Source organism: Pangasianodon hypophthalmus, chromosome 3 (assembly GCF_027358585.1).
Source record: "Pangasianodon hypophthalmus isolate fPanHyp1 chromosome 3, fPanHyp1.pri, whole genome shotgun sequence".
NCBI classification, from domain to species: Eukaryota; Metazoa; Chordata; class Actinopteri; order Siluriformes; family Pangasiidae; genus Pangasianodon; species Pangasianodon hypophthalmus.
Genome location: NC_069712.1, coordinates 15,784,716 through 15,797,053, shown reverse-complemented (window position 1 = coordinate 15,797,053; position 12,338 = coordinate 15,784,716). Strand labels below are relative to the sequence as shown.

At 37.3% G+C, this 12,338-nt stretch overlaps 1 protein-coding gene across 1 annotated transcript; it reads left to right on the top strand.

The window, feature by feature from the left end:
• Window positions 1–47: 47 nt before the first annotated feature.
• rgra (retinal G protein coupled receptor a) lies at window positions 48–10,829 on the top strand. The gene is made up of 7 exons (XM_026934168.3): window positions 48–388; window positions 565–721; window positions 993–1,114; window positions 4,434–4,587; window positions 6,484–6,601; window positions 8,140–8,253; window positions 8,427–10,829. The coding sequence occupies exons 1-7, from the start codon at window positions 310–312 to the stop codon at window positions 8,568–8,570; spliced, it is 888 nt and encodes a 295-aa protein (XP_026789969.1). The 5' UTR covers window positions 48–309; the 3' UTR covers window positions 8,571–10,829.
• The last annotated feature ends 1,509 nt before the right edge of the window (window positions 10,830–12,338 follow it).

Sequence of the window (12,338 nt, the reverse complement as noted above, 5' to 3'; positions counted from 1 at the left end):
TTTAGACCAATCAGACGTAAAAAAGGAGAGTGTTGTGGGCTGGGTCATGTGTCATTCAGCAGACAGAAAGGACCACCGAAAGGCTAGTTGTGTAACTGAATGAGCGCATTGTGTAAACAATGCCTGATATGTTCATTAAGAAATTCTTCAGTGGATTGGGGCTTTTGCATAACGACATTCCTGCCTTTTTCTCACGAATATGCTAAGCTTTTCTTCTGAACACACTCGCAGGTTAGGGCTGTGATTTCTGGCTTTTATTTCAAAGTATTATAATACAAAAAAACCAACAGACAAACAGAAAACTTCGATATGGTTCCTCCTTCTCCTCTGCCGGAGGGATTCTCTGAGCTCGATGTTTTTGCACTGGGATCATGTCTGCTTGTGGAGGGTAAGAAACAATACTGACGATTTGCTCCTGATTTTTTTTTTTTAAATGAAAGGACGCATTGGCTGTAATGTTTACCAAGCATGCTGAGGTTTAATGTTTACTCCCTGCACATTGTGTAACTGCTCAGCTGAATTTCTCACACTGCGCTGCTGTTTGCTCTCTAATGTGTCCCGAAGGTCTCCTTGGATTTTTCATGAATGCTGTCACCGTTATTGCTTTCCTTAAAATACGAGATTTGCGGACTCCCAGTAACTTCCTTGTATTCAGTTTGGCTTTAGCAGATATGGGCATTTCTACAAACGCCACTATTGCTGCCTTCTCAAGCTTTCTGAGGTGAGTTTTGAAATTGAGATGCAATAAAAAGGATGATCCTGCTGACTTTCATACACTTTATATGAATACTGAGCTGAATCAGCATGGTCAGTTAGGAACTAAAAGAAGTGGGGGTAGGCAATAGAGAATTCATTCACAGTAGAAACAGATGTTATAGCTTAGAAATGTGCTCAATCACATGATTACTTCTTTTTACCTGTTGCGGTTTTACCCATTATTTGGCTGCAAAAGCATGTCTAACCATTATTTTTTGTGATAAATAAACCTACAGATACTGGCCCTATGGATCTGAAGGATGCCAGACCCATGGCTTTCATGGATTCCTAACAGCCCTCTCTAGCATCCATTTCATTGCAGCCATTGCTTGGGACAGATACCACCAATACTGTACCAGTAAGGAAAATGTCAACAGTTTGTGTACATGGACACTTTGCTCTCTCTCTCACGTGATACACATTAGTGTAGAGGTTCTCAAACCTCTCAGCACATATCTGTTTTAAGAACATAATCCAATGAATCAAATATTTGACTCATTATTGAAATGTGTAAAATAATCTCTGGCTATTTATTGGCACTAAAGAGCTTTTTATTAACAAGCTTCCACTGACAGAACAAATAACTTAATATTATTTATAGGCCTATGGTTTTGAGTTATTGAGTTCTGGATTAAAGCCATTCAGTCAAATTGGCTAATAACTATAAGAACTCAATAATAAATATAACAACAAATTTGGAAATAGTGGGTTGCGATCTCCACCACTGTAACAAAAACAAAACAACCAACCAACCAAAAAAAAAAAAAAACACTGACCTCCTGGATATGCTTTATGGACAATTTGGGGCCCTACTTTAAGAACCACTGCTTCAAAGGGCTTAAGGATTACATTTAGCAGGATTTTCTTCAGTTTGGACTGAAGAAACACTGAAAAAAAAAGTCCATCTGCCACAGGTCCTATTCAATGGACTTTCACTATGCATGACTATAGAAGCATGAGCCATTCATCCATCACAAAAGCTTCTGTGAATAGCCAGCAATTTGGGTCTGTAAATAGAGTCCTAATTAGGAATATCCAAAAGACTCAAGATCCACCAATAACAAGAGCAGAGAGTTCAATATGCATATACACTCAAAGACACTTTATTAGGAACACTATACTAATACTGGGGGTAGGGCATCCCTTTGCTCTCAAAAGAGCCTCAATTCTTCATGGCATGTATTCCTCAAGATGTTGGAAACATTCCTTTGAGATTCTGCTCCATGGTGACATGATTGCAATCATGCAATTCCTGCAGAATTTTCAGGTGCACTTTCTTGCTGTGAATCTCCTGTAATGCCACATCCCAAAGGTGTTCTACTGGATTCAGATCCGGTGACTGGGAAGGCCACTGAAGAACATTGAACTCATTGTCATCTTCATGAAACCAGTTTGAGACTAATTTTGCTTTGTGACATGGTGCATTATCATGCTGGAAATAGACATTAGAAGATGGGTAAATTGTGGCCATGAAGAGATTCACATGGTCAGCAACAATACGCAAAAATGCTGTGGAATTCAAGCGATCGTTAATTGGTATTAACAGGCCCAAAGTGTGCCAAGAAAACATTCTCACACCATTACACTACCTCCACCAGCCTGGACTGTTAACACAAGGCAGGTTGGGTCTATGGATTCATGCAGTTAGTGCCAATTTCCGACCTTACCATCTGTGTGCTTCAACAGAAATAGAGATTAATCAGACCAGGCTATGTTGTTCCAGACTTCAACTGTCCAGTTTTGGTGAGCCTGTGCCCACTGCAGCCTCAGCTTTCTGTTTTTGGCTTACAGAAGTGGGACCAATGTGGTCTTCTGCTGTTGTAGTCCATCCGCCTCAAACTTCGACATGTTGTGCATTCTGAGCTTTTCTGCACGCCACAGTTGTACAGAGTGGTTATCTGAGCTATGATGCTATGATAGCCTTTCTGTAAGCTCAATCTAGTCTGGCTATTCTCCATTGACCTCGCTCATCAACAAGGTGTTTCTGTCTGCAGAACTGCCACTACTGGATGTTATTTCTTTACTGCACCATTCCCAATAAACACTAGAGACTGTTGGGCATGAACATAGAAATACTCGAACCAGCCCGTCTGGCACCAACAATCACGCCACAGTCAAAATCACAGATATCATGTTTTTTCTCCATTCTGATGATTAACGTGAACATCAATAGAAGCTGCTGGCACGTATCTACAAGATTTTATGCATTGCACTGCTGCCATACAAATTGCTGATTAGATAATTGCATGAATAAGTAGGTGTACAGGTGTTCCTAATAAAGTTGGTTAATGCATTATAAACTGAAATAGGATTTATAGTGGTATCTGAAAGGACATTTCATAGACATAAACTTTTAAGTATTGTAAAGTAAATTTGTTTATAATTGTGCAAAATCTGGACAAATATTAAATAGATCATACAACACTACAAAATACCCTCTTTCAGGCACCAAATACCAAAAATACCAGTAATTTTTTTACTAGCATTTTAGTCAAAGTTAAAACCATACAGTCCCCTCCAAAAGTAACAGAACGGCAAGGCCAATTCTTAGAACATGGCACCTTGGTGGCAGATCACAATATTTAGGTGAGCATAAGTATTTCGCATTATTTAATTTGCATTAAAAGTGCTATTTAGGCATTCTGTAAATTGGCAGACAGAATGTTTCTGTAGATTTCTGAATTCATTCTGCTGCTACCGTCACGAGTTACATCATCAATAAAGATTAGTGAGCTCATTCCAAAAGTAGCCTTGCAAGCCCAAGCCATGACACTACCTCCACTGTGCTTGACCAATGAGCTTGTGTGTTTTGGATCATGAGCAGATCCTTTTTTTATCCACACCTTGGCGTCATTTTGGTAGAGGTTAGTATTTGTTCCAGAACTTTTGTGACTCGTCTCTGTATTTCTTTGTGAATTCTGATCTGGCCTTCTGCTTCTTACTGCTGATGATTGTGATACAGTACCTTCCCCTCTGCCCTGTGGATGTTGTTGGTTATGTCACTTACTATTGTTTTGGGGGTTCCTCTTTTTTGGGTTTCTGTCATCAACTGCTGTTGTTTCCTTAGCCAACCTGTTCGAAGTCTGGTTGTTAGTACACCAGTAGTTTCTTTCTTTTTCAGGACATTCCAAATTGTTGTATTGGCTATGCCCAATGCTTGGGCAATGGCTCTGATCGATTTCCCTCTTTTCTCAGCTTCGAAATGGCTTGTTTTTCTCCCATAGACAGCTCTCGGGTCTTCATGTTTGTTTATCCTTTTTTATAACAAATGCAGTCTTCACAGGTGAAACCCAGGCCTCAAACCAAGAGTAGACATTCAGAGCTATTATCTGTTTAAACAGTCAGTCTAACAGGACACACCTGGGCAACAAGAAACACCTGTTCCAATATTTTTGATCATGTGAACTGATCAAAAAAACTGGTGACTTTAAACAAAATGTGTCATGTTCTAGATGTAAATATCAGGAAATGAAAGCTGGAATTCTGATTTACTGTCTCGTATTCATCTTTCAATCTCAAACCCAAATGTCTTCAATGTATAGCAATAACAAAAGAATTGACCTTGTCATTCCAGTACTTTCAAAGGGTACTGTGTAATGGCAACATGTGAAAAAAAAAATGCTTAAAATTAAAATGGGTGAAGTGTGTGAGTCAATTTTTTTTTTTTATTACAAAAGGAACAAAGTTGCAGTGGAGCTGTGCCATCACCATAGCCATCTTCATCTGGCTCTTTACTGCCTTCTGGGCAGCTATGCCATTGATTGGTTGGGGAGAGTATGACTATGAGCCCCTGAGGACCTGCTGTACTCTGGACTTAAGCAAAGGAGATAGGTATGAGACATTCCTTTTTCGGTTAGGTTCTTGTTTTCATCACTAGTCCAAAGCTAGTAACCCCCATGCCAACATTGGTACATTTAAAAGTGCAGTCATTACAATTACCATAATGAACCAAATTAATCATATTCGGATGAATTATATTAAGTATATTATATCATATATTTAAGCGTTTGACAGATTTTCCTTAGTTGTGATATAATACAGTATATCTCGATAGTTAGCAGTAATTTGGGCCATGAGATACAGTACCAATACACATTTTTGTTGACATAATGTAGTCTCTGTTCTAGTTATTTGAAATTGTCAGTGTTCCTGTCCTATTATACCTTAGTGGTCACTTTTAAATATATCAGTATTACAAAATTAATTGTACCAACTCCCTTCATGCTGAAATTTATACACAATTATGCAATATTGTACAATTATGCACTAATGCAATTCAGGTGATATAGTATTTAGAAAGACAGTCAGATTTTGACCCATGTACATTTGCCATGTGGTTTCAGAACACCCCCTTCTCACAGGGGGAAAAAGTTTTGCATGCAACTGATTATTACAGGTCAATATTATTCAAATAGTATAGTGGTAGAGCTGGGCTTGGTTAAAATACATTGATGCAGAAGGTGACACACAGAGCATACCTGTAATAATTTTACCTCTTTTTTAAACATATTGAGTGTTACACACTTCATGTGTAAAGTTTGTGCTGTTCATGACATATGGTTCTTGAAACTCTTCTCTCCAAACAAAATAAGGCTTGCTATTCATATGGTAACATGGCACGGTAACACAGGTGTTTTCATGTGGAAAATGTGGAAAGTCTCTCTATTATCAGTAGCCTAAAGAATTTACAGCCTTAAAAATAATCCGTATTCTGAAAATACCCACATTACTGTACTGTGTTACCATGTACCTTGCAAGCTTGATTGTGTTTGCAAAGACTGTGAGAAGTTAAGCTTGTTTCATGAACCCGCTAAGTCTAATCATATGTCATGAAAAGTGCAAACTTGCATGAAGTAGGCAATGCTCAAAATGTCTAAAAAGAGGTAATTTTTCATATTGATCTCATTTAAAATAGGATAGTGGTAGACATGGGCTTGGTTAAAATACTCTATAAGGCCAAAAGTTTGTGGACACATTACCATCACTCCCATATCTGGGTCTTCTCCAAACTGTTGCCACAAAGTTGGAAGCACACAATTACATAGAATGTCTCTGTATGCTGTAGCATTACAATTTTACCTTCACTGGAACTAAGAGGTCCAAACATGTTCCAGCACGAAAATGCCCCTGTGCACAAACCGAGCTCCATGAAGACATGGTTTGCCAAGGTTGGTGGGGAGGAACTCAAGTGGCCTGCACAGAGCCCTTACCTCAACCCCAATGAACACCTTTGGGATTAATTGGAATGCTGACTCTGCCCCAGGCCTTCTTCCCTGACATAAGTGCCTGACCTCACTAATTCTCTTATGGCTGAATGGGCAAATCCCCACAGCTATGCTCCAAAATCCAGTGGAAAGCCTTCCTAGGAGAGTCGAGGTTATTACAACAGCAAAGAGGGACTAAATCTGAAATATGATGTTCAAAAAGCAAATAAGAATGTGATGGTCAGGTGTCTGCAAACTTTTGGCGATGTAGTGTATGTGGTGCAGAACATCTCATACAGAGCATAAGAGTGGAAGTTTGATACACTGCTATGGAATATATGCTTGTGCTACAGTAGAATGTTGATATATATAGGAAGTGCTACAGATAAGTTGCATTGGAATATTTTTTCTGTGAGACTGGGTTGTTCAGATGCTTACACTGTTGTGTGCCACCTGCTTGAGTACATTTGTGCACAATGTAAAAGAGGACAAGTACAATAACATGACCTCATGCATTTCACAGGAACTATGTCACTTATCTGATTCCAATGGCCATTTGTAACATGGGAATTCAAGTGCTTGTTGTGTTCTTCTCATACAAATCCATTGACAAGAAGTTCAAGAAGATGGGCCAACACAGGGTAAGAAAATATTTATCATATATATCATTGTTTGTGACTAGCATCATGAAGGCCTAGTTACCATTTGTTGCATAAACCTGTGTCCCTTGTGATGTGTTTCAAACTGAGTGGACTTGTGCCTGGGTGAACTTAGAACCACACTCATACTGCTCAACAAATATTTATAAGGTTTTCTTCTGGTAAAAGTTGTTGTTATTATAAATAGACGCTTGAAAAAAAGAGCACACTGTGTGTGTGTGTGTTCACTACTGTGTGTGTGCACTTGGATGGGTTAAATGTAGAGCACAAATTCCGAGTATGGGTCACCATACTTGGCCACAAGTCACTTCACTTCACTTCAATAACATATGTGCAGCTAAATACTATGCAAGTAATTGTTTACGCTACATGCCAATATTTATTTGGACAAAATTAGTGAAGTGTTAGACTACCAGATAAATGCAATGTAGAAAGAATACAGTCACTTTATAGGAGATACATGATTGTAAGGGGGGAAAAAAACCTTATCTGTGAGTTTTTGTCCTAAACATCAAAAACATTTAAGTGTTACTGTTTTTTTTTGTTTGTTTGTTTTTAATCATAAATCAAGACCTAGTTAATACAGACATAGACTTTTGGCCAATATTATTTTTTCAAGAAAGCTTTGTTTAAACCCAGTAATAAAGCATATTGGGGGTGATAGTTGGATTGGTTAATGTTATATATGAAATGATGCAAAATCCTTAAGATAACCATTTTCATCTTCCTCTTTTGGCTGCTCCCGTTAGGGCTTGCCACAGCAGATCACCCATCACCATTATGGATATCCGGTTTATGATCCGCATATTTGATTTTGTACAGGTTTTTACGCCGGATGTCTTTCCTGACCCAACACTCCCATTTTATCCGGGCTTGGAACTGGCACTGAGAGTGCACGAACTTGTGCAACCACAGTGGCTGGGTTTGGTGCCTAGCGTGGGGCTCAAATGAACAATAACCATGTTTCATAAGGATATTAAATTATTCATATTTGTATAACCATATTATATAGGTATTGTATTCAATCAGTGTTCCACTTGGGGCCATATATTATAAATAAATCCAAAGAACTTACATAGAGATACATTTATACATGTGAAATGAAATGTGTACAAGTAAATAGTATGTAGACCATTCATTATACTACATGCATATGTATTAGCTATGTGAGTCGGGATTATTTTTGTATATAATAAGATAAAGATTAGAGTAAACAGGATTTTCAGCAGAGAAACAATGTGTGATCTAAGCTTAGGCCTAATCTGTGCCCAGAAAACTAATCCCAAGAATAGCATTTGAGTTTTAACCAAAGGCAACAAGGTATTTATTGCTTATTTTAGATAATCTAATGTAAACATGTGCATAAAAATATCATGCCTGCATCTAAATGTAAATTTTAATAAGTACATTTTCAAGCTGGTTGATACGATGCCAGGAGTGTACAAAGCTTCATGAGAAATACTGTTAATCACATTTAGACAGGCTCCATGACTAAATTCACTTCCCTGTCCTCCCTACAGTTCAATTGTAGCACTCCTATAAAGACCCTGCTGTTCTGCTGGAGCCCTTACGGAATCCTAGCCTTCTATGCTGCCGTGGAAAATGTGAATGTTTTGTCTCCTAAACTGAGAATGGTAACACTATCAAGTCTCGATTTCATAAAAATCTAAGTCATAAAACCTGTTATATTTTTATTTTGTCAATGATACCATTGCACACTGCACATGTGGATTAATTAATTTAATATATAAAGGTTTTAATGTATTATTAAGGTAGAACGTAAGTACAACCATGTGTGTCTTTGCAGATTGCTCCTATTGTGGCTAAGACCTCTCCAACTTTCAATGTCTTTGTTTACGCACTTGGAAATGAGAATTACAGAGGAGGAATCTGGCAACTGCTCACAGGACAAAAGATTGAACCTCCTGCTACTGAGACTAAGTTTAAGTAAACCAAGCATGTCAATGTAACAGTATTTACATAATAAGACATAATTTATTTCCTACAAAAAAACAATATGCTCAAACACCAGATTGCAAATCTTTCTTGCCATGACATGATGTGCATGTTAAGCCTGAAAAAGAGTTTTATAATTGTATACATTTTAATTATAAGGCATTTTCCCAGTGTTATGAATTACCAGACAGGAAGTGATTATGCACAAGATATACTGCAATTAGATATGTTTTTCATGCTGCACATCTCACTCCCTCTTACTTTGGTTCACACAGTCCATATCTTTAATTATTCATATATGTGACAGTGACTTTATGGCCAAAGGTATCTGGACACCTGACCATCACACCCATATGTGGGTCTTTCCTAAACTGTTGCTGCAAAGTTGGAAGCACACAATTGTCTAGAATGTTTTTGTATGATGTAGTATTTTGTAGTACTATTTCCCTTCACTGGAACTAAGGGGCCTAAACCTATTCCAGGATGACAATGCCCCTGTGCACAATGCGAGGTCCATTAGGTTTGCCAAGGTTGGTGTGGAAGAACTTGAGTTTCCTGCATAGAGCCCTGACCTCAACTTCACTGTACATCTTTGGGATGAACTGGAATGCAGACTACACACCAGCCCTCTTCGCCTGACATCAGTGCCTGACCTCACTAAGGCTATTGTGGCTGAATGGGCAAAAATCCCCACAGCCAAGTACCAAAATCTAGTGGAAAGCCTTCCCAGAAGAATGGACGTTATTATAACAGCAAAGAGGGGACTATCTCCATATTAATGCCCAGGGTTTTGGAATGGGATGTTCATCAACTATATATGGGTGTGATGTTGAGGTGTCCGCACACTTTTGGCCAAATAGTGTATGTGGAAAAAAAAAATCCTACCTCCTTATCTAAACAGATTTAATTGGAAATGGAAAACATTACAGTGCTGTAATCAAGTTCAAGGAGTAGAAGCATAAAGGTTCTAAATATACCTTTTTTTAGCATTGTCATTGTTACCACTCCATCTCTTAATGAAAGAGTTCTCTTTCATTAAGAGATTTAGATGATAAAATCATGATAATTTTATGTTATGTGATGAGATACTTGCTGCATTTTAGCCAAAACAAGTTAAAGATCACATTTAGGCAATGTTAGAGATAAAATATAAATACATGCATACTATTTTAACTATTGAAATAAACTACTATAATCCAGACAAAAAGCAAAACCATTAAAAACCAAAACTTTGACAAACATTCATCATTGTGTACACACTGATTCATGCAGGACTTTGTCCAAAAGCAAAAGGCACTGTTGATCTGCTGGCCTGGATCAACCACACTTCACACACACACATATTTGCTCTTGGGTAGCAAACATAAGCGTTAGGAAAGAACAAATTATAATAGCACATCAGCTCAGCAAGGTTGTTAGTGATCTTTTATTAATGTGTTAGTGATTCATTCCTGGGGTAAATTGTGGCAATTTACATTGTATTGTCATGATTTTCTGTGAATTTTTAATACTGTGAATGTGGGCTGATACTGTTCTCTATTATTTTTTTGTATTATGATCATTTGTACTGTAGTTACTCACATGCACTTTGGTGTGATTTAAGGAATCAAACAGTATTAATTAATGTTAGATATTTGTGTACTTATACTGTAATTTTACAAAACAGAAAGACATCAAACATATGAATCAGAGAGAGAGGGAGGGAGAGAGAGACAGAGACAGCGAGACTGAAAGCAGGAGTTTAAAAAAAAACATTTGTTCATAATATTTTGCTGCCTGTGATATTCTAGTGTGTTACATACAGTATGTTGTTATGACTTGTCAGCGTCTTCTGTATTGATTCTTGAGAAGTATGTTGTTAATGCCTTATCAGTATCATCTGTATCATTACCAAGAGATGCATTTTTGAATGTTATTTAAGAATCAGATCACTCCAACTACCATTTTCCTCTTTCTTTTGATTTAATAGTCTTATAGCTATATATTAAGTGCAGTTGTTGTGTTCAGAGCACCTAGTGTTTGATCCAGTGGTTATCATTGTATTGTGGACATTCTTTTAACTGACATGTTAGTCAGAATCTGAAAGTGTAATGCTCTGTTTTACAATTCAGATAGATTTTACAATAAAATAAATTTGTTAAAGCTTGTTTGTCCCAATACCCAATATCTTTGTACGGCGCTTAACAAATCCAAGATAAGATGTGTGGTATTAAAATTCGTGATCATTCCATGTTCTTCGAACACACCTAAGAACTTAGTTAGTACAGGAACAAGATCTTGATGAACCTAAATGGGACAAACCCCTCAAAAAATGTACCACGCAAACTGATCCATTCTCAAGTGATTTATTGAGCTTATGCTACACCTTAAAAACATTATAAAATGCACATTCTAAATCCTGCATATGGTTGAAAAATTTGTCCTTTAACAAACCTGGAACATTTGTGCATATGTCTTTGGACTGTCTAGTTATTTTAGAATTTTGGAAATTTTTGAAAAAATATCTCCATCAGCACTGACAGGGGTAAATTATTATCTATGCTTATGTCCTGTCAATTACGACAATGTGCTGAAAAGTGATATTCGCTGGATTTACAGGAAAAAATACTCAAAAAAAAAAAAATTAGATATGTGTATTGTGTCTGTGTTGTTATTTTTTGTCTTTATTTGATTTGAAAATCAGGGAGGTGAAGCTCCTGAGTGGTGCAACAGAAAAGCGTTTGAGCTATCATAGGGTTACAGTTGCACAGGGTTACAGTTTGAATCCTAGTGTTAGTCTGGTTGGTAGCTGTCATGTGATAGGGGAGAGCTGGCAGGTGGGTGGAAATTGGCATATGACCAAAGAGGGGAGAAATTGGATGGAAAAATCAGTAAAATAAGCAAATTTGAAACATTAATAAGCAATTAATGAAACATTAGCTAATTGTTTGGAGTATGTCATGTAAAACAAAAAAGTAGCAGGTAGGAATGTTGTGTGTGTTTTAAAGTATGTGTTTTGGGCAGACTTGTCTATGTGCAAACAAGGACATGAGGAATATTTTAGTATCTTATGAAATTATACAGTATGTGATGCATCTCCAGTGATTGGGTTCAAATCAGGTCATATCAGAAAATACACCAATGATACTGGGATAAGAGCCATGTTAGGAGGGATTGACTTGCAATGCAGTTCTCTGCCTTTTTGCCTTCCCTTGTCCAAAGAACAAATGAAGAATTCAATCCATATTACATCCAGGGATGCAAAAGACTGCCAAACAATATTGTCAGATAAAAGGATCAGAGATTTCCAGAGACGTCAGGTGCATCTGACCAGATTTTATGAAGCATTTTACAATACAGTGCACCATTAATAGCTGTTGTAAATGTAGTCTACATTAACCTCTCATTCTGTTTTACTCAGACATTATCAGTGGAAACAAAGGAATCTGATTAAATACAGGTCTATAATCTGACAAATATGACATACTGTATCAAGTATAGTTTTACTTTTTAAAGTGTTTTAAAGAACAACAGTCAGGATCCACCGTATGTGAGCTCTGGCTCAATGTTTACACAAAATTGGCTCTTTAAATCTGTTAATTTATACATTATTTAATGTGACTGTCTTACATTTCTTGATTTTTAACTGCGAACAGAACTGCAAGGAGCATTCCCATGGCCCCAACAAAAAAGTGTTGACCATCTTTATATGGACCTCTCCTTGTTAGCGAGTTCTCTACTAAATTCAGTTGGATGTGATCCTTCTGCAGATCCAGATCTGAAA